Source organism: Nymphaea colorata, chromosome 10 (assembly GCF_008831285.2).
Source record: "Nymphaea colorata isolate Beijing-Zhang1983 chromosome 10, ASM883128v2, whole genome shotgun sequence".
Taxonomy (NCBI): Eukaryota; Viridiplantae; Streptophyta; class Magnoliopsida; order Nymphaeales; family Nymphaeaceae; genus Nymphaea; species Nymphaea colorata.
Window position 1 is genome coordinate 22,164,421 of NC_045147.1, and position 22,616 is coordinate 22,187,036.

Here is a 22,616-nt window from a genome sequence, read left to right on the forward strand (position 1 = left end):
ATGTGCCAATTTCTTTCACACTTTGACACAGTGGACATAGAAGCTTTCTCAAGACTGCGAGTAGTCCAATGCTTTAAAGAAAAAAGGAAAAAAGAAAAAACTGCATGTAATATGGAAACGGGATCTTCTCATGTTTGCGAGGAACATTTGCTTCAGCTTCCGATTTTCACAACGCTACTTGGTGCGAAGGGTGCACTTCACAACGGTGAATCACAAGTGTGGGCACTCCAGGCAAGCGATGATCGAGTGCAACTCATAGAAGTGATAGAACCCAAGCTTAATTAGAGATTCTTGCTAGATGCCGAGCTATTGCAACTTGTCAAATGCATTATTAAGGTTCCGAACTTCCTGCCACATCCCAACGGATGCAAACAAGGGGATAGTAGATGCAGCTATCACAGCAATAATTGCATCTTGGTAGACGGGATTCCTCCAGATCTTAGTTTTTAAGGCTCAAGGGGATTCGTTTTCTATTAAAAAGAGAAAAAAATGGCTGCTCATAGTTGCAGGAACTGCAAATGACACAAGAAGCGATACGCGAAATAGAAGCAAGGCGACAAATGTTTTGGAAAAATCTTTATATTAAAGCAAGCAACATTTCGGGAGAGCAGTATGAAACGAAAGAAGTGAGATGTGGGGAAGTGAATTTTGAAAAAGGGAACCAAGTTCCCTATTGACTGCTCGCTACACAACTACCATATTAAGAAGATAACATAATGTCTACCATATTGAGATGATAATATAATGTGAACGCATCATGCATATGAATATCCGAATCTTTTCACTGGTTTTCTTTTTCTCTCCCTTTTTCTTTTTTTGTGGTGCATGGCTGTCAGTATCTTTTATATACTATTTATGTCATGAGTGATGGCAGATGAATGAGACAAATCAATGGTGTGTGATGGGCAAAAACTTGTCTCTCAGGGTGGGCCTGACCTGGCTTTGTACGTGGGCAGGTCCTGACCCACTTTCATATTGCATGGCATGTGCTGTCCAACCTGCAGTTAGTTGGAACTTGGTAGGTTTCTTGAGAAAAAAATTTATACGAGAGAGAGAGAGAGAGAGAGAGAGAGAGAGAAGTCATGCAGTTGGATAGGTACAAAGTGAGAAGGCTACCATGAAATGATTAATTTGTAGGTTCCTGCAACAAGATTCGGCTGTAGGAGCTCAAGTCTCTTTTTTGGAAGAAACAGACAGACTTGGACAAGTCCCATCCCTAACAAGTCTCTTACTCTTTTCTCTGCCTTTCTCAAAGCTTTGTCTCGATGGCTGCTCTTGAAAACAAAGAAGCAGACACAGTCGCTTTTTTCTTTTTCCTTCTAAATGTAATTGAAATTCCGGCATGATCTCGTGCACATGGATTCCTACTTGGAGGATTCAGGGATCAAGTAATCCTTGAGCACGAGATTCCAATTTTCTGGCTGAGGGCTACATCTGGGCATTGTGTAGATCTAATCATGGGTAAAAGAATTCGAAGCAGCAGAATCAAATGCATTATGATCTCCCTGTAGAGCCCATTATTATGACAGTGATGCAGTGACCAAGTAGATCTTGATGCTCTGCTTCTGGGACAGATAAGCTCCATTTTTGTTCAGAAATACAGTGAAATCATCATTCCCATCCTTTTTCTACACCTTGCCATTGAAAGTGTTCACTTCCTAAAAGTCTTACACTTGAGAGTGAAAACAGGTCTCAGAGATCGTTGTGAGTTCGTGTCTCTGCAATTTAGTGCCCTCCAAGAACCAAATCCAGTTACACGACTCGATGCTGGAGATGTAAACATCGGCTCTGATTTGAGTCTAGACAAAAGAAGGGGAGGTCTAATTTCAGCTCATGAATCGAAAGCTTATCTCCAATATGTATTTTCCTGTTGATTGGAAAATAAAACCAGAAAAATGAAGCTGGATTTCTCAGACAAAACTTGTTGTTCGAGCATAAATTTACGGAGATTTTTTTGGGTGTTGAAGTCCAATGGAAAGTGTTTTCTTGCATGAAACATTTTATAAAAAATCCAAAGAAATTTGTCGGCACGAGCTGAAGAACCGAGTCGATCAAATTGACAGCAACTCATTTACATCATTTTGGGTTTACGTTCATAATATGAATGATGGGATTTTGTAGGTTCATTTCCGGATATTCGATGGAATTCCATGCTAAGAAAAAGTTGTTGGTCAGGAGCATAAAATTGAGTCACTAGACCCACCGTGAGATCACTGCTGAAATGACCAGTGGGATGAGTTCACAACTGTAGCAAAAGGAGCCGCTGGCACCTGTCCGCACAACTGAGTTCTTGTTGCCTCTTACAAGGGTCATTCCACGTCTTTGAGTTTCTCCATCAGCATATATAAAAGGCTTGATCAACAATAAGCCTTGTCATGACGAAGTTCACTTCTTAATGGCTTTTCACCACCCATACTTTTCCTCACTCTGATGAACGCATCATGATTAGCACTCTGGATGTCATTCCCCTCAACAGCCTTTTTCTTGGTGAGAATGCTGAAAGTTGAAACGCCTCGAACGCAACACACTTCCTTTGTGTTCTTGCTGCGCCTTGTTCACCGCCTTTAATGGAAAAGGAACAAAAAGAACGCTCGAATCCATTCAAAACGATACCAAAAGCCGCATATGAAAACCAGGAAGATGGGATATCTCGTGCACTGGTAGAAAGTTGCCTAAAAATGGACAAAACCCGTGTGTCCCTATCTGCTAAAAGAACGATCTAAACCTATATATATAGGAACAACACGCGACAGTACATCCTATACAATAGAGGGGGAAAGCGAGAGCCTGCAATAGAAAGAGAATCATTCTTCGGTTGCCAAAAAACAGGAAGAGTGAATTTATGTGGATACGTTTGGGTTTAATTAGATAACTGGTCAGGTTAGCTGGTTAATGAGAGTCCGCTCATTAGTTCGATTCCTATAAGTATTGTTTGTTTTCAATTATAAAAAGTGGCAGACTTAAAAGAAGTGGTTAATGAGAGTCTACTCATTTTACCTGTTAATCTCAATGTTAAAATCATGCAGATCTTGGTTGGCTCGGCTAGAGTTGGAGATATTGTGCAGGTGCCTAGTAGATACTGTTTTTGGACTATATTTGGCTAGACATCATTCGGTAGGCTGATAAAAAAAAGGCAGGTCTGCACCTCTTCCTTCGCAGGCAAGACTTTTCTCGGAGCGGTTGAAACCTGAAACCATCTACTTATAAAATGAAATCACATGCTTTCTGCGGGGTTGGCTGGATCTATGTACGTTCTTAGGCTGGTTGCTGTATCGAGTTACCAGGTCCACACACCCAGAGACAGATAGAGAGAGAGAGAGAGAGAGAGTTTAAAAAAGAAATTTGAGGACTAAATATTCTCCTTTTTCTGAATGAGAAATGACCAATTTCTTTATAAAAAGAAAATGTCGTTCTGTTTCTACTCGTCGCAATCGTCTTTTCTTTTCAATTATAATGTATAAATTGGTCTAGTTTCTTAGAATTGGCGTCCTTTATTAAACATAAGTCGTACCATTATGATTATTATAAATATCTCAGTACCTAGCAGATTTAATCTTTTCCTTTTTTCGGAGAAAAATTTCCTGAAAGATATTGTCCTGCTTCACTTTATTCTCCATTGATTATTTTCTCCAAAACTTTTTTCTTTTTTCTGTTTGCTTTGCCCTTCTTTCACATCATTCACAACTGTCATCTACTTCTCATTCTCATTCAGTTCCCGAAAGTAGCAGGCCTTCAGTAAAATCTTCCTTCTGAATTGTTCAAATATTGAAGGCGGGTGCTGCAAACACCTAGGCAAGTCTGTGGGTCTGATTTAGTCGTCGTTCCGCAGTTCAGTATCGCGATCTTGGTTAATCTGGTTTTCCGAGAAGAAAGAGAAAAAAGAGTCTATAGATAAACGAGCACCAACTTCAGTTTCGTTAGGCTTTTGCAGCTAAATCTATCAGTAAACCCAAATCAAGATTTCTCCATCAAAATCTGAAACCAACTCCACATAAAATAAAGTCAATACCCACAAATTAGATCTCTTAGAATTTCTTTATTTTTAAATGGGCAACTTTAAACATTTATCCTATATATATATAAAAGTGTCCCTGCAACCAATTTTTCTAGCTCAGCACTGGCGAGTAGTCAAGGGCAATTTGCGGAACCTTGCTTTCTCAGCTTCACTAGAACTAGAAGGGACAGGAAGTGAACTGAGTAAGCACACTCATTAAGCGAATCAGTCCCGCAAGACTTAGAATTGCGGAATTCATATCATCATCCAATGATATTCATCTATGAATTTCGCTTCTGCAGGCCGATGAAGAAAGAGCTAGGCAGTCAATAGTGGGTCGGCAAGGCTGCATTCAACTAAATTGATCTAATCTCTGAAAGGAACGTAGATATGATGTACCCAGTAGCGGAGCTATCATAGGGCTCGTGTGGGCAACTGCCCACCCCAGCCTGTTTAATCCTTTGTAAAAATTTTATTTATCATTTGTTGGGTTCAGGCCTATATACGGGGTGCCCACACAGTCTAGACCCCATGCCAGTGCCATGTAGCTTTATATGTACTCAGTGCTCCTCAACTAAAATTTTCTGGCTCGGCCACTGGATGTACCCAACCTTGATCTTGTATTTCACACTCAAGAAAATGTTTACCAATTGGGATCTTCATGATCGTCCAGTAGGGGAATTTATATGAACTTCTATATACATGTCTGATTCCATCGCCGGTAAGTTGTTCGTCCAGTCAGCTGCAGTTTGGACATACGAACTTTAAGTTAAAAAAAGGCAAAGAGTTCACTGCCCATTATCTGTCTCAAATGGCATCATCGCACAGGCGTCTGTCTAGCCCCAGCTTGCCTGTCTAAAAATGGCGGACTTTGTTGATTGCGAAGGTTGATTTTTATCAAGTCAGACCATATATATCAATACTGTTTAAAGATGCAAATGGTTCAAAGCTGGCACAAGCATTTGCCTCCAAGCAACGCATTATAATACCATTTCACTTGACTAACTGGAGATGTCCAAGAGTTCTTTATGGACTCACCTGTTGAATCTCAACTCCGTTGGTACTCTAAAACCGCGGCCATGATTCCCTTTGGTGAAGAAAGTACAAGCTGCAAAGCATATAAAAGGTAAGTTTAGGTCTAATCCTGGAGGGCTAGGCAGTAGGAAAGCCCTAACAAAAGACTACCCTCTTGACCTTTTAAATAGGAATATCCAGAGAGAACATATTCCACAAGGTGCTTTGGCGCTTTTGCTATTATTTTACAAACACCTCTCCCAAGAAATGCCCACAAAATCAACCAGATGCTTTGTTGTAAATCAATAACATAAAAAATTTAACCTTTCATCAAAAGCTTGGAAGATTTCTAAAGTTTTTGAAGCTAAAACTTGGAGAAAAAGGGAGAGATTCCATATTTGATTCGGACCAATTAGATATTCTCAAGTTGGATTCGAATTTGGATGTAAGAATTACAAAAGTGAACAAGATTTTACATGTAACTTCTACTCTGATGCATGTTAGATTCAGTGAGAAGACATTCTACCAAATTTGAGGCTGCTTATTGATAAGACTGAAAGTTTCTTATGATATCAGACTGATGGAGTTGAGATTCACATTGACAACCCGATTTTTCTCCTGTCTTCAACGAAGTAATGCCTAAAGGCCTGTAATCCCCATTTTTCCTCTGGACACCATCGTCACTGATGTCCTTGGTCCATGTGCAATGGCTATGGCTTGTTTCTGTAGAGTTTTTCATTCCTTAACTCCTTTCAATTAGGTGGTAGTACTACAACATATGATATGATGCCATGGTCGAGAATTTGTAGTTGCCAACTTGCCATCAACAAATTTTCTTGCGCAATCTAAGCTATTAGATTGAATGCCGCAAGTTAACATTGTAAAAATTCTTGTTCCGAACTGAAAACTGATTTAAATTGGACATCTGTGGCCTAATGGAGCTACCCAATTAGGGGCAGACATTTTAATATATACATATATATATATATACACACAACTGTGCGTGAGAGAGAGAAAGGTCTCTTGAAAAAAGAATTTCTTCCCCCAATCATCGACTGGGACAAGTCACATGGGGTTTTACCCAACAACCAAGAAACAAAGAAAGAAAAAACAATTCACCCCATAATTCATCCACACCAACTCATGTGCAGATCCACACGCTGATCGATCCCATTGGATTCTCAAGTCACACAGACTTTAAATATCATCACAACCAAAAACCATAAATTCATCTCGGAACTCATATACATGTACTCAGTGTTCAGAATAATGGCACAAACTCCTCTAACTAAGCATCATTTACTGGTAAGCAGGTAGCCATCGTCCACAATGCAGAGAAGCTTTAAAATATTCGGCGCTTAAACGATGCTTTCCCACAGAGAGAAAGGGCCCAAAGCACCACCCCCGTCGATCAAATAATTACTCAGCCGTCGCCAACTCGCCATCCCAACTCCTCCTCGTAAAAAAAGGGAGGGAGAGAGGCGTCCAGCTCCTACTCTAGCTAGCAGGAAACATATTGCAAGAAAGCACATGTTACCAGACGCTGCAATCTCCCAAAAGAAGCAGAATTATTTCCTGAATCCTGATCTATTATTGGAGACTAATAAATCAACGCCTCCAGTGAAACTAAACACAGGAAAAGAGAAAAAGGATGAGGCCAACGTAACAACTCACCCATAACAAGAGTATCATCCATCTCAAATCATTAAAAGACTCCAAAAATCAAAACAGAGATGGTAAATCGATCTGCACTGAATCTCCATATTGAGGCCACCCCGTTAGCACCAGAAAGAGAGAGAGAGAGAGAAAAAAAAGAGAAAAAGGGTGGAAACTCCTTGTGAATTTCACATGATTACAACCAAAAGCGGCCAGTATGGTAAGCATCAATGATCTCCAGTAGCTCTGAAGAAGAAAAAAAAAAAGGAAAAAGGGAAGACAGAAAAGGCCCAGGAAAAGCAGGAAAAAAAATGAGGAAGAAGCGACTGTACACAGATTCTAGCAATCCCCAAACGCACGATGGATTCAGCCGGAGGGCAAAGCCACTCTCGCCGCTTAGCTGGACGGAACAGGCTGGTTGTGGTGATGGTGATGATGATGATGGTGGAGAGCCTTCGCGAAGCCGTTCACAACTGAGTAGCTTCTGGAGCTAAACCCCAGACAGCCCAGAAGGCCTTGCCGGTAAGGGAGATACGTCTTCTTTCTCATCTCCTCCGCCTGCGCCCGCTTCGCCGCGTAGTGAAGCTCGTGTGCAGACGGTGCCGGCACCCTCCTTTTCCCAGCGCCGTTTCCGCCGGAAGCCCTCTTCTTCTTCTCCGCCCCAGCCTGCGACGACAAGGCAGCAGACTTCTTGTCCTTATCTTTCTCCTTCTCTTTGTCCTTGTCCTTGTCCTTGTCCTTCTCCTTGCTGGAGGGGGAAGAGAAGGTGAGGGCAGACCACGAGAGCTTCTCCTTCACATAGCCTCTCCCTTCGCTCTTGCTCCGGTAGAGGAAATCCTTGAGACTCATCCACCGCCTTGAGCGTCTCGCGGCGGTTACCACTGGCGGCGGATCTACTGGCTTCTGCTGCTGCTCTTCGTCCTCCTCCTCGTCTTCCGGCGGAAACCCTGCCCAAACAGGCTCGGAACTCCGGAGCGGCGAGAGCGATCGCGTCCGCCGGTGGATCGACCGGTTCTTGGACCGGAAATCCCTGCCCCGCAGAGAATCCACGCCCTCCGAAACGTCGGTCCCCGGGGCGTCGTCCAGCAACGGCTCGAGCCTCGGGGGCTTCTGCAGATGGGAGGAAGAAGGACGCATCGGCCGGATCTGACCATTAAGGAAGAGCTCGTCGGCCGATATCATGGTCGCCGGCGAGCTGGAGCCGGAGTCCGGTCCGGCCGCTGGGAACCGCGCGGAGAACTCGAAGTCGGTCGCAGAGGCGGAAAGCGAGCCGGAGAACCTGCCGGGGAAGTGGTCGGACTCGAGGGGGATGGACGCCGAGGAGGCGCCGGAAGGGACGGCGAAGAAGTGCATGGGGCTGGCGGGGGCGCTGTAGAAGTAGCCGTTAGCGGAAGTGGGGCGGCCGGGGCTGGAAGGGGCGCTCACGTAGGGCGTGGAGCATGTGCTATCGAAGTCGTCGTACGCTCCCGGGCTTTGACTCTCCGGCGGCTCCGCGGCTGCTTCCATCGCCTCATTCTCTCCCCCGTCGTTCGTCATCGCCATTACCACCCCCCAGAGAGAGAGAGAGAGGAAACGAGTGGCACGGGCTGGAATCCGGGATGTGGGTACAATGCGAGAAGGAAGAAGGAGAGACCGAAAGAGAGAGAATGCGTCAGCAAATGACAAAAATGGGAGTGAGATATAGAAGGGGAAGACGGTGAGAGTAGGGGTTGGTTCAGTGACAGAGAGAGAGAGAGAGGAGGGGGAGCGAGCTTTGAGAGGACCAACGTCTTTTCGCCTCCAACTTCAGAGTAGAGAAGGAGAGTGGGCAACGTCTTTTCGCCTCCAAAAATGACCCTTTAAGGAATGACGACTACCACAATAAATGAAAATAAAAAAAATAGAAAAAGAGAAGGAAGGCGATGACGCCTCTGTTCTGTTCTGCGGAACGAACGAGTCGACCCGTTTGAATGGATCGTATCGGAATTACATTTTATCGGTAACGGAGGCCTGGTTCGGCCCCATCGAATTGTTTTCATTTTGATCCATAGATGAATCTCTGCTCCAAATTCCGAATATAAGACTCAAATCCCCAATTTAATTTGAGATCCAAAGCACGAAGCTTTGCTTTCGCCCATGCCGTTTCGATGCAAGCTCCTGTTTGTTGGAATGGTCGAGACGGTGTGAGACAAACGGGCGGAGGCCGCTCCATACTTCTCTTTTTTTTTTTTTTTCTTTTTTTTTTTTAGGGTTAAGAATAATCTAAGCCTCCTGAGTGCACTAAACTGCTATTACATGGAAAATAAAATCCGAATTTTTGGTCATGGGCGTCAACTTCTAACAACAGTTAACTTAGGCACCGTTGTGTTACTAAAAATAAAAATAAAAAAATTATTAACATATCTACAATCAAATTAAACAACAATAAAGACAGATCTATAGTTTGATTTCTATAGACATTATTTTCTTATATCTTAAAGTGATAGAACTTGACATTCAAATTAAAGGGTGTGGTTGCTAATTGCCGCGGGCCGCAGTTCGGAACCCAAAAATAAAGAGAATGAAGAGAGAATAGGATAAATCTCTCGCTCACCTGCATATATATACTATCTTTGACGTTTTGTATTATCATTTCATATGTGGGCCTAAAGAGATTTCCGCGGAAACATGACGTGGGCGTCGCGGCCCCCTAATGTGTATGCATATTATTCGTCCAATAAAGAAAACCAAACCATGTAGGGCCTGATGACCGGATCTGGTTTAAGGTTCCCGTAAACCCGTCAGGCCGGACCCGTTTTTCCCATCCTTTCTCCAAGGTAAGAATGGGTGTCACGTGACGGGGTGATGTCAAGGCACGTGCGAGCCATAGCATCTCATCTCTTGGAAAGGGCAAAGTAGTCCGAGAAAGACATTTTTACTTTATTGGGAGTCTAATCTCCATCCCAAGCCTGGATATTCCAACGAATCACGAAAATGCCCTCGTTGACTCCACGACGAGGGAGATTGATCTTAGCCTTGGATTCCCCAAGCAGATGACGATGTTCGACCTCACTTACTGGATGACCAAGTTGCCCCCGTGCTCCCGGGCGGTGCGGGTCGGATATGGATCTCGTTTGAGCGTAGTCTCATCAGTGCTGAAAAAACATGAATGATCGCTTCATACTTGGAGAGACGATCTGAAAATGTTAAATCTAATGTCCTGAAAATCCTTAATCTGCTCTCATACATGCGGCTATAGTTAGTTCTTCGATCCTCCATATTTTACTGGAAGGATCTTCGAAAGGAGGAAAGGGGGAAAAAATAACCTACGGATCATCTTATTAATTGCCAATGACCCACGGATTTCGTTTTTTCCTTTTTTGAGAAAAAGAAGCTACGGCGCTAGCTATACCTAAACGCTTATTAATTGCCATTGTCTCATTCACATTGTACACGTCGCAGAGGAACTCTGCCGGAGCCCTGACTCTAAGATTTTTACTAGCAGATCGGATTAAGATCGCGATTTTGGAGACCTAATTCAATTCAACCACAGTTCCGTCATCGTGGACATCGGCCCTCGCAAATGCCAATGCGCAACAGATTAATATCTTACTGCTGCTCGCAGAAGAGTTAAATCCCAAGTTTTCCTTCCTTCCTAACTAGACAGCAGATTATGAACATTTAGACAATGAATTATCCTAGAAAACTTTTCTTCCTGGTCGTGTTAAAAGAAGTTACCAAAATCTCTGCTGTTGCGTCAATGACGGACGCAACTTGCATGTTTTCCACCGCCTTGGTGGAAATGAGAAAAAAAAAACAAAAAAAACAAAACTGCTCTTTGAATAGCTTCTGCACATTGGAATGGGAGTAGAGAGCCAACTAGAAGAGCAGGAAAAAGGGTGAAAAGGAATTTGGAAGCTAACTATAAATGACTTGAAGCACAGATATTGGTGCACAAAATTTCACAAGACAGTAGAAATGGAAGTTACAGGAGAATACTAGGAAGCAGCAAACATGCTTTGATTGATGGAATTTCACAAGGCCATGAAAATGAATGTTGTTTGGTAATCTTTGGGATTCGAGCTGCCATTGAAGCATAAAAAAGGATAAGGAACAGAGAAAGGGGGGGATGGCAGCTCTCTGCAGCTCCACACGCAACAATGGCATATGGGGAGTGAATAAGCCAAGAAAATGCACTTCTATTATGTTGGTTTGTGTTGACATGGCCGTGGCTGTGGGCGCATGTGAGTCACTGAGCATTGAGCAAATTGCACAGTGTATGCTGTTGGATGCATATGGGCCATTACTGTCACTGGTACAGTCAAAAGCTGCACCAGAATTGATGGTCTTCATGGAAATTGCATTATTCACATTAATCTGTTCATCTGCCCATCCTACCCAGTTATTTCAGGAAGAAATTACATTGTTTATTATTACTGCTATTAACTGCAGGTGTTCTTCTATTTAATTGGTTGGGATTGAGATCTAATAGCCTGTGGAACCAAATCAAGGGATGCAGGGCACATATCAGAGGTGCATATTGAGCAGAGAGACCCAAAACTCTCTCTCTCTCTCTCTCTCTCTTGGATATCCAACCAAATTGCCCTAAAAAAGTTAGATCCAAAAAACTGAACGGTCGATAACAAAAATTATATTCGATTTTGATTTGGTTTGAAATAAATATTTGACTGGATTTGGATTTATATTCGAATTGAATTTTAATATAAATATGTTATATTTAGCAAGCCTGTTTTGCATTAAAAAGTCAGATTCAGATTCAGACGTGAATCTAACAATGAGATTCAGATCAAATGAATTTAAAGATCGAATTTGGACATGATATAGACACACTTCTTCATTTCCAGTCGAATTTAAATTCAAATATGAATATGTGAACATCCTATAAATCTGATATGGTAAAAGGAACATCTAATTCAACTGGACACGATACCAACGTTCACAACCTATTGCTTTGTAATACGCTTTCAAGCAATTTTTCACGAAGAATGTTAAAAGTAACAGTTATTAATTTTAACGACGATGGAAACAGAAAGCGTCTCAAGTTCTCGTTTAAAGAAATCGAATTAATTAGGCCCACTCGTGTCAGGGCCATCTCGAAGGCGTTAACCTGAGCCGAAGCCCTTATTGGGCACCACTTGATCAACTTTGCTGGTCATTTCCTTTTCTTATTGTGCCTTGCCCATATTACAGGCTCTGCTTTCAAGACATTTGTTTTCTTAATGTTTGCTTGGAAGGAGGTCAAGTTTGATTAAGTTTTTCAGAATGGATTAAAACGATTAACAGTAATTGGAGGAAAGGGAAAACGAAGCCGTCCCACCATGGCTCTTCCTATTTTCAAATGGGATTTGGACTGAAATTCGAGTTCCCATAAAGCTTTAATGGCTAAATGCCAATTAGTTATTACGAAGACCAACAGAGCGACAAAAGAACAAGTAGCGTTTCCAGTCTTTTTGTATTGAACACGGCACGCTTATCCACGTACTCTGCCCATTATATCATATGCACTGGTTCATATGGAAATGCGCACGTTCGTACACGACTAATATACAGGGAGTCAATGGCTCGGATTTCACTCGATTCGGAACCCTAGGTTCAGATCCGAAACCAGCATTGATCAGATTTTTTTTTTTTTTTATAACAAAAACATGACTAAGGTTTTATTGGTTCATTTGACTGCCTAATTTCTGGGTAGCCCAATCAAGACGTAGCTTTTGAAAATGAAAATGAAAGAAATAGACGAAGTTGCTGGAACTTGTTCCCTTCGAGTGCACGACACCAAATTATTGGCAAAAAAAAATTCAGGTACTCGATATACATTTTTATCTTTTCTAAGACACCAGTGAGAAGACCCCGGAAAATAATAAGTTAACGGGGGAATACGCAAACGGCACCTTAAACGAGAGAAGTCGAGAAAAATGAAGGCGCCACCATCTTCAGAGACCCCTCTTTTGACATTCCTCTCGTATTTTGTAGAATATCATCGCCTTGTCACGTCATGGTGATGGCGCCGTTTCTTTTTATGTTCCTGTGCAGTTCGGAGGCTTTGTTTAGATCGCCTTCTTAGGCACTCAGCTTCAGCTGGACTCAGAAAATAAGGAAACACATTCAATTAGTGGGCAGTCGGGGATAATCTGGGATTGGCGGTGCTGCATAAGGGTCATCATATTCACATCCATTTAGTTTTCCCCAAGAAATCTTAGCACTTTGAAAATGCTGGCTTGGTAGATTCGGCGCTTTTTCAAAAAGGAAAATACAGACCTACAATTGTTTTGCTGTGGTTGCAGATGCATGCGGCTGGAGTGAGCATTCTTGTCCAAGCCCAGGTATGCCCAAGTCCGCAGGTAAGTACCTTCCCTCGTTATTTTTGGAAGATCATTTTTCCCACCTTGTCCTGTCGGTCTGGACGTGGATAGCAATATTCCAGCAATGGAAAACCTGCCTTTTGCTTACTACTATTCCCAGTTGCATGGGTTGCAAAGCATGGAAAAATCATAAAGTTGGCTGGGACCCCTTGAGGCGGCCAGCATCGGTCTAGTTGGTCCTGGTTGGGCCTAACTTTCGGTGTGTATACATCATATTTTTGTTTAATAAAAGGCTGGGAGACTATCCCCTCTACAGGAGTGCCTTTTTCTTTTTCTTTTTTTTTTTCCTTTTAAAAGCACGTAGCTTCACGCAAAAATATAACAGACTCGTGTTTACTCTTGTAACAAAGGCAGCTGAACAGCCTCAAGGAGTTGGGCATAACTGGTCAGATCAATGACTAATGACTGGTAGAAGGCCAGTCTCTAGTTTGGTGGCCAGAAACCCAATGCCGCCTAGACCATGGGGGCAATGGGAACGGGGGGAGGCTTCTTCTTCGTCACTGGAACAAATGGCAGCTAAATAAAAATATAAATTTTTTAAGAAATATGAGCATCTTAGTAACAAAAAGGAAGACTTTTAGAGAATAAGTGGCATCTCATGAATGTGGTAGAGTTTGCAGGGTTCAATAACACCTTTATCCGTGACATCTAAGCAGCATGATACTAGATCTTCAAAAAATTCCTAAATTAAGAAGATACATTCAAATAGAAAAAAGGCCGCACTAATGCCTTCCCCACACTAGGGTCTCGCTCACCTGCCCCTGCAATGTTTCCCAAGCGTATGATTCTTCAGGTCCACGCAAAGGGGCACAGCGTTGCTCCTTACAGGTACATAAATCTCATCCACCTCAGGATGATGCAAAAACAGAAAGGACGTTCCTCTTGAGTACAAACTCGTCGGCCTTTGATGGGCTTACGGACTGCAACAGAATAAAAGGAGAAGAATGAAGAAAATGAGATGCCAATTAAGAAGTTTCCACAAAAAGGCAGTCCGCGAGAACACCTACTTATCAACTAGGTACTATGGTGTGTATTATCCAAGAATGCGGGTTAAAGAAGAAACAACTTGATGGTACGCATAATATTCCAGAAAGGAGTGCATCATGCAAGCATTGGTGTGCAATCAATCACTATGGGATCAATATCCATGTAAGAACTCCAAAATTAAGGTACAACATATATATACCTTCTCCAACATACGCTGCAGCCTCTCCATCTCTTTCTTGGGGTAATCCACGCCCTTCTCTATAAAGGCTTTTGCTGCCTTTGCATATATCTTACCATACCTAAAAGCAAGTGCATGCATCAGTTCCTTCAGGTCAAAACAGAGAAAAAGTTCCTCGAGCACAATGACACAAATTGCTGCATAGGAACTTTATGTTTATATCTTTATAAAGTCCTGATGACTAACAAGAGAACACCCTCCCCTTTAACAGTAGTTTATTTGTAAATTTATGGAGTGAAAAATTCCACTTTATTTCATAGTAATACTTTGTTGTATTAACTAATAAAATTCAGCAATTTTTTTTAAAGACCAAATGTTTTGAAGACCTGGCAAAAGTTTCCTTACAAGAACATCCAGGCAAACGAGAGTCAACTAAGGAGAGAATCATCATTGATGATGAATTCTTTTCAAAAGCGCAGAGGGAAAACCCAGTCTTCAATTGTAATCCTAATATGGGTAGCAGTAAAACCCCGGAGGTCCACCATGGCTCCTCCAGAAGGTACACGCAGCTTTCCAATACAGAAGGGGCTGCACGTATGAGAATCAAAGCTTATCTGTCCATATTCCACAAAACAGCCTAGGCATATCCCACCACGCCAACCGCCAAGGATGTTTGATTGGTGTGACAGGTGAAACACAATGTGTTCCTCCTCAATAAAAATAAGGACAGACCCATAACTTCTGTGTGTTTCTTGCTTGACCACTGAGAAGAACATTGGGAGTTTCTCTAACGCAAGCATTCTTTCTTACCAAACATCATGTTTGTGTCTTGGCAATGGATGTTTGTCCCAGACATAAGGAGAATAAGAAATATGTTTGATAAGGTAAGATCTGCAGTCTGATGTTTTGACACGATAACCACAAGAAAGAAAGTCCTCCAGAAGGATCAGTACCTTGCAGCAGATCCTTCTAGTTTATCGACCTCCTCCTCAATCTGGGACAAAACTGCCTTCCGTTCACCCTCAGCAGCATCCACAAGCTCCTTCACTAATGCACTCAAACTTGAGACTATACCAGCCTATTGCAAGCAACATGTAAGCTCATTTAGTAATGTTGAGTTGAGAAGAAAGTACACAACCATATATAACATAAAGCTTCAGGCTTGCTAACCACTCACTTGAGAAGTAAGGTGCCCCTTTGAATCACGACTAGTGCCAGCTTTTCCATTGATAAAGGTGACAAAATCATCCAGATCTCGACCACCATCATAGTCTTCACCAGCCTTGTTATCTTTTGGGAAGAACTTCAATGTTGGGAACCCACTGATGCCATACCTGATTTGGTGAACAAAAAATTGACATATCCAATTTCAAATGATTAATTCCACTTGGATTTTGGTGCACAAATAGAACAAGAAGGGAACACTAATAAAATTTGATTTGCAAAGAGGAAATTCAGAGATTTCCATTGAATGAAATCACACTGAAGCAATCAGCAAGTATCATATGCAGTATGCACCAACCACTTCAACAAAGAGTAACCTGCCACAAAATTACATTTTGTAAAAATCCCCCACACACCCCCCCCCACCCCGCACCCCCAACAAAAAAAAAGAGGTAGAGAGAGAAGGCCCTTTTGGCAGCACAAATCCTTCTGAAAAGCTCATAACAGAGAGTAAATGGCATGTATTGTCCTACTCAGACTCTTAGAGAAGATGCTTCATCCTCGAGAAACAGAAAACAAAGCCCACTATATCGCTACCATTTTCAAATGGTTAAAAAAGAAAAGCAACACAAATTGCCATAACTTCAGACACCTAATCACCTATATGTTCACGAGTTCAATTTGTTCCTGGTGTCAAATATGGAAAAGAGCTGGGTGTTTTGAGTCATTTTGCAAGCATCCATGTTTGCTGAATCTCATTACTTTTCCTCGTTCAATAAATTGGCTGTAGAAACCTTCAACTTTCTGAAGAAGGGTATCCTTTCCTTTTAACTGGCGATCATTGTTCTATTGATAAACATATATGGTTTACAGCACACCAAAACCAACATCAAAAGCAACAAAATTACCATACTAACAAGCACTTCCAGAAATATCACGAGCATTATCATCAAGTCAGGAAGAGAAGATGAACCAAATTGCTTCTATGAAGAGTGCTGTAAAGTGTAAACCAAATGTCATCCCTCTCTCATTGAGTACCATGACAGACACTAGATATATTGATCTTTACCCGCCACCCAACAACCAGCATAAACCTTGGTTGACAGATTTGTGCATTAAATTGAGGCTAGTTGAGTTGTAGGCCTTTCCACTGTGAAGTGTGAAGGTAATGGAGTCTAAACCAGATTTAACCTGAACGTCCAAGACTACAACGGTATGTTGGAAGAAGCAAAATAGCTGTGTCAGTTGCTACCATTGAAGCAGGCTGGCATAATGAATACTTGGACAAGCTCAAAGTCATAAACTGGCCCTAGGCCACCTCAAGAGCATCACATTTTAGGTTTCAACAAGGCCGAAGCCACTTGCTTAAGGCTCATAAGAGAGAAAGCTCAAGACCACAGCTCATCCAAGCACAATCAGATAATCAGTCTTAACCACTAAGTAGGACGTATCTAAGACCATACAAACAAATTGCATCACACTGACAATCTTTTGAATGAAGAATGCAACTAGAATACAAGTACTCACTTCTCCGCCAAATCCTTGTACTTATCTGCATCAAGGTTAGCAATTACTACATCCTCCTCTAGCTTGAAAGCTGTTGCAACCTTCTCGTAAGTCTACACCACATGAACAACAAACAAGATGCAGGTTAAGAAAGCTACAGGATGAAACACAAACATAATTCCTTGCCCAAAAATTTCTGAACTGTAGAAGTATAATGTATTCCGAACTTACAGGGGCAAGACTCTTGCAATGACCACACCTGACAAGCAGAAAAGTTCAGATGACAATGAAGTTCACGATCTATATCACAAAAGGGTTTTGACTTTGGATAATACCAAGTGTAACATAAACAGAACCAAATATTAAGAAATTACCATGGTGCATAGAACTCAACAAGAACATTCTTCTTCTCGTCTAAGACAACTTCATCAAAATTATGTTCGGTCAACACAACTACATCGGAAGGAATCACAGCTAACTTCATATTGGTGCCTGCAGACCACAAAAGTCATTTATTAAACCAGTTTAAAGTACCATATCTCACAAAAGTGTAGAGATTTATAAAAAATCAAACCCAATGCCTATGAAAGAAATCCTAAGAACCTAATATCAAACTCACAGATACAATCAAGAAAAACTACTTGAACACTTAAAAGCCACAAGAAATTACAAGACACTGCACCAATGTAGGGGCACCAAGCACAAAGCAAGTTTGGCATTAATGAGCAAAAAGCAGCACATGCACAAAGCAAGATTGGTATTAATGAGCAACAAGAAGCACCATGCAGTCTTGCGGGTCAGCTTCCCCATGTGAACCCAGACAAGACACACGTCTAAAGTTTAAAAGGTGTTCTACATGGAATATTAGATCCTAAAGATATTATATTCAATATCTTCAACAAACTGCCTATAGGAAAGGAAGCACCTCTATGATTGACCTTCTCAGCATGATCACTCTAACCATTCCAAAGTGACAACAGGAAAGACAGAAGCAAATAATGAAATGGACAAGAAAATTTTGGTTGTTATTTTTACAAGCATCAGCAAGATAACGAACGGAGAGAGAAGAAATTATTGAAGAAATTGAGAATAAGGTTCATCATGCCTGTCTAAGTCACATAGGCACGAATACGAGTCGGATACACAATTTTAAAAAATCTTGGTATCGGGGTACGACAAAAAAAGTGTGTGTTAGAGTCTCTAGACTATATATATATATAAGACAATGTTTAATAGTACCTTTTATGGTGCCTACATAAATTCATAAACCATAGTGAGGCTAAAAAAATATGATTAAAGCGAAAGAAAAAATGTGGTTTGGATCAGTTCCGATCCGGAACCTATCCAAACGCACCAACAGCATACCACTGTGCTGGTATTGGCATACCGCTGTACCGCTGAAACTCAAACATAATGCAGGCGAAAAGCACCTGTCATGAAAACCCATGGTCCCAAGGTCAGTCTCAGGATAAACCTTGCCTGCTCATGGATTTCCATGCTCCTAAAAGGCCTTGCATGCTAAACTATGGTGAAATTCAGGCAGGAACCTCAATCATTCTGGCAGAAAAACAAGCCAACATTCAAAGGAAACATCAACAAGTGCTGGGACTTGTCATCTTTTTGAAGGATGCTAACAAGTCAACCAAACATTCCGATCTGCTCTATAGTCTGTTACTATGATTTGTCAACAATTTGGGCAATACCAATAATTTTCTTGTTTGTTTTATGGAATAACAAAAGGTATTAAACTTGTAAAGAATGCAAGCTTCCCAACAGGAGCCCATAGGATAATGGGAGGAAAACACCCCAACACCCCCCCCACCCCAAAAAAAAAAAAAAAAAAAAGACATAGAGAAGAAAGGAATGAGACAAGCTACTCATGCTCTTGTAAAGTGCTTGTGTGGAATTTATATAAGTGATCATGAGTACTTGGATTGGCAGAACCATACACGCCAGCTTCTTAAAAAGAATAGCTTGTGTCACATGGTTTAGGATGGATTGTCGAATAAATGATCAGGAGTCTTTAAGCTTGCAAGCACCACATTTAGTGATAAGGTTATTACTTATTTTTGAAACAACACATTCATTGTGAACGAGCCAGCTCAAGCTGGCCTTCATCTGACTTCAAAACAATCTTTATTCTTCTTCCAAGCCACCATTGGAATAAAAGAAGTTTGAACAATTCCACTTTGAACGCATTTACATCTCTACACATATCTTTAAGCTTGCAAGCACCATATTTAGTGATAAGGTTACTACTTGTTTTTGAAACAATGTATTCTTTGTGAACTAGCCAGCTCAAGCGGGCCTTCTGACTTCAAAACAATTTTTATTCTTCTTCCAAGTCACCATTGGAATAAAAGAAGTTTGAACAATTCCACTTTGTAGTATATTTACATCTCTACACATATATATGTGAAATCATGCATGCATGCAGCACATACACATAAATAGATACACATAGGACTTCTAGAGATTTTTACAGTAAGGTCATTCTCAAGATCTTTACCGACAGGGGGGGGGGGGGGGGGGGAAGACTATAAGGTTATATTGTCAAGCTAAGATTCCATTGTGCAGGATACCAAATTAGGAAAACATCAGATTTCCAACAAAAGATTTTAACATTACACAACCTTAGATTTTTTTTTTTTTTGGTCTATATGTTTCCATGATCAACCTGTGAATGGACGCACGGAACCTCTAAAATTCCAACTATATGACAACAAGAAGCTTCACAAACACATGTATGCAGAAACATGAACAGCTAAAAAATTTCAAGACATTATTAGTTTATGAAGTAAAATATGACTTTCAATTTAGGGTCGAGTACTACCTCCTTCAGTGTTTACAAACTCAACAAGGGCATCTGCAGTCCGTGCACCCTCATAGCTGGATATGGTTAAACATGACGTAAAAATTTAATAATAAAAATAAACCCAGCATAAGAAAAGGAAAACGAGAGATATGGTTTAAGTCTCCACCATCTATTTTAAGTTAATATACCTTTTTGGATCCAAGGAACCTTGAGGAAACCACTTTATTGTAGGATATCCTGTAACCCCATATTTGCTACAGAGGCTCTTATGCTCATCACAGTCCACCTATTAAAATAATGAATCAGTAAAATAAGTGGTACTTCTTAATCACGCAGCATAAAAGGAATGAACATGTCAAAAATGTTAAACTATACATATGTTTGGTTGCAAAGCTTAGTCATTTATCATGTTTTCATCTTGTTAATATCATTTAAACATAGAGCAAATTTATCCTTCGAGATCATGCTGTCTCCTAAACGCAAGCTTTATTAGTTGAAATAACTCAAATACATAATCGCCATCACACAGGATGTTTTCCTTCATTTTCTTTGTCAGCTCTAGCAAAGTCATGACACCCTCCTAATTTTGACAGTAAGACTAGTTAAACCTCATCCGTCATCTTCTGAGATTCGAGTGGATGACACGCATGTTAAAAAAGGCAGAGTGCTTTACCTTGCCAATTAAAATGGATTTTGTTTTCTTAAAGGTTGCGCCAAGTTTCTCATATTCTGGAGCAAGCTTTTTACAATGTCCACACCTGAAAAGGAAATTGAAGAAAATAACTAACAAAGCACCTTCAAAGCTACGATTGAGGAACTACAACTTTAAAGCTTAAGAAATATTTCTAAGAAACAAATAAAGACATCAGCAGATGAGAGACAAGAAATCTTTTGATATGAAAGAATTCCCATGGCACAGTCAAAATTCAGCATCAGATTCCATATAACCACTTGAGGGAAGAAGTCAAATAGAACCAAACTAGAAAGGGAAATATAAGCTTATCAAGTTTGTCCTTCTCTTGCTTTTCGCGACAAGAAAAACATGCAAACGAATAATAAGCAAAGCAACACCTAAGCTTACCACTTCTGCCGATCGATACTTTCTTGTTTTCCAGGACATGAACAAACAAGAAAACAGGAAATTATAATACCGAACTAGACCTTTCTTTTATGCAATTGATGAATTTATCGAGTAAGAATATGGATCTCAGCCGTCTCCGTGATAGTCCAGCCGTAATACCTCGCTTATATTCACCACAAATACAAAAGTTCACCAAAAAAATCTCAGTGTCTCAAGTAGTCCATTCAAACACATGACTCTCGATCCACAACATCCATCAGACATTGCTATTTTCTCATCAGAACAAAACCCTAGGGAAAACCAGATCCAGATCCACGCAGGCTTCTGGTTATGAACAGCAGGGCACTATACCAGCCTGAAACAAAGTATCACCAACGTCTAGAGTCATCGAGTTCCAGATCACAATTCACGACAAAGATCAAGCACAAGACCACGAATGCGCTACAGCACAGCACGATCTCAGTTTGCAATGGATCATAAAGCAGATCGGACCACAACGAGATGCATCAAACCCTAACACGACTGATGAAGTCAAGAAACAGGAGAGTTCAATCATAAATCAAGACAGGCATGATCGTACCAGGGGGCGTAGAACTCCACAAGCGCGCCCCTCTCTTTGCCTACCTCCTGCTCGAAATTGCCCTCGTTGAGGACGACGACGTCGGCCACAGCCACCACGAGGAGCAGTGCCAAGGCACTCAAAGAAAACCAGATTTTAGGGCTCGCCATCCTCCTACCTTTCGCTCCCTCTCCTCTGCCAACGACCGCAACAACGGTGAGAATGAAGCAGGCGCAAGGGGGACGCAGCACGCAAGTGACATTTATAGTCCGCCTACCATGGCCAGAATGCCGGTTCGTCTCGGTCAGTCTTGCAAGAAACCGCGTCTTTCACTCGCCCTGGTCATCGATCGGGTCGGTTCCCCTCGGTCCAAATCTGTTTACCCGCCCCACATACTTCTCGCTGTATTGTCGTTTTCTGTTGCACTCAGCCAGGTTAATATTATTTCCGCACCCCCAAGGATTTTTCCTAAATGGAAAAAAAAATACTATCAAGATACGAAATAAGTACATGAAGCAACACATGGAAGGGGAAACAAGCAGTTGGAGAAATACTAGAAAGTTGAAAGCCAGAAATGCATCTAAAGCAATTGCATAAGCGAAAAAATGTATCTGTGAAACTAAGTAAAAACAATTAAAAACCAGTAGTGTATTTTTTTTTTTTCGGGTGAGTGAGAGGCTAATCCCATCGCTTGAGTGAAGAATGCACTATTTGTATTTGAGTATCCTTCTTTTTGCAGCATGGAGGGTTGACGTTATGATGGATTGAAACGGCAGCCTACCGACCACCTTTATCTTGACTGTTGCACCAACCCTTTTGAAATGGTTGTTTACTTATGTCAACATAAAGTCACATACATTATCATAAAAAGCATATAATGCATTAAACCAATGGGAAAATGAAACACGCAATAATAAATGTGGGAAGTGAGATTTCATTTTAAGTGAAACGAGCTTCGCGCCAATGAGAGACATGTTTTTCAAGCATTCACCAAAGTCTCCGAATTTCATAACGTGTTTGTAAGAAAGCAAAAATTCTCTTTCAAAAACAAGTTTTCACTAACCATAATTAATATTGTATTTGGATGACACCTTCAGAAAACGATATTACAATATTCCTCAGACCAAGTCTTTTGACAACCTAATTTTTTAACCAGTAATCATATCTGAGTCAGAAAACATAAGTTGCAATGTAATTGCAGTTGCACGGATACTTTAAAAAAATCCACCTTTGAACTGTCTCTTCTTAATGAAGGGCGAAGGCCGATCCTCCAGCAGGGCCATTTCTTGGAAGTTTTTCTTCTCAAAATTCTATAGGTGAT

The 22,616-nt window shown here is 41.2% G+C and overlaps 2 protein-coding genes across 2 annotated transcripts; both read right to left on the reverse strand.

Annotated features, from left to right (window-relative positions):
* Positions 1 to 6,730: 6,730 nt before the first annotated feature.
* On the reverse strand, positions 6,731 to 8,475 carry LOC116261708 (uncharacterized). Its single transcript, XM_031640517.2, has one exon. It carries the CDS (start codon positions 8,204 to 8,206, stop codon positions 7,061 to 7,063), a length of 1,146 nt encoding a protein of 381 aa, XP_031496377.1. The 5' UTR covers positions 8,207 to 8,475; the 3' UTR covers positions 6,731 to 7,060.
* Positions 8,476 to 13,522: 5,047 nt separating this feature from the next.
* Positions 13,523 to 21,538, reverse strand: LOC116261775 (protein disulfide-isomerase like 2-1). The gene is made up of 11 exons (XM_031640626.2): positions 21,317 to 21,538; positions 20,329 to 20,413; positions 19,844 to 19,941; positions 19,674 to 19,729; positions 17,215 to 17,332; positions 17,072 to 17,099; positions 16,862 to 16,953; positions 15,348 to 15,504; positions 15,124 to 15,248; positions 14,192 to 14,291; positions 13,523 to 13,925 (listed from the first exon to the last, which is right to left on the reverse strand). Exons 1-11 carry the CDS (start codon positions 21,463 to 21,465, stop codon positions 13,854 to 13,856), a joined length of 1,080 nt encoding a protein of 359 aa, XP_031496486.1. The 5' UTR covers positions 21,466 to 21,538; the 3' UTR covers positions 13,523 to 13,853.
* Positions 21,539 to 22,616: the final 1,078 nt, after the last annotated feature.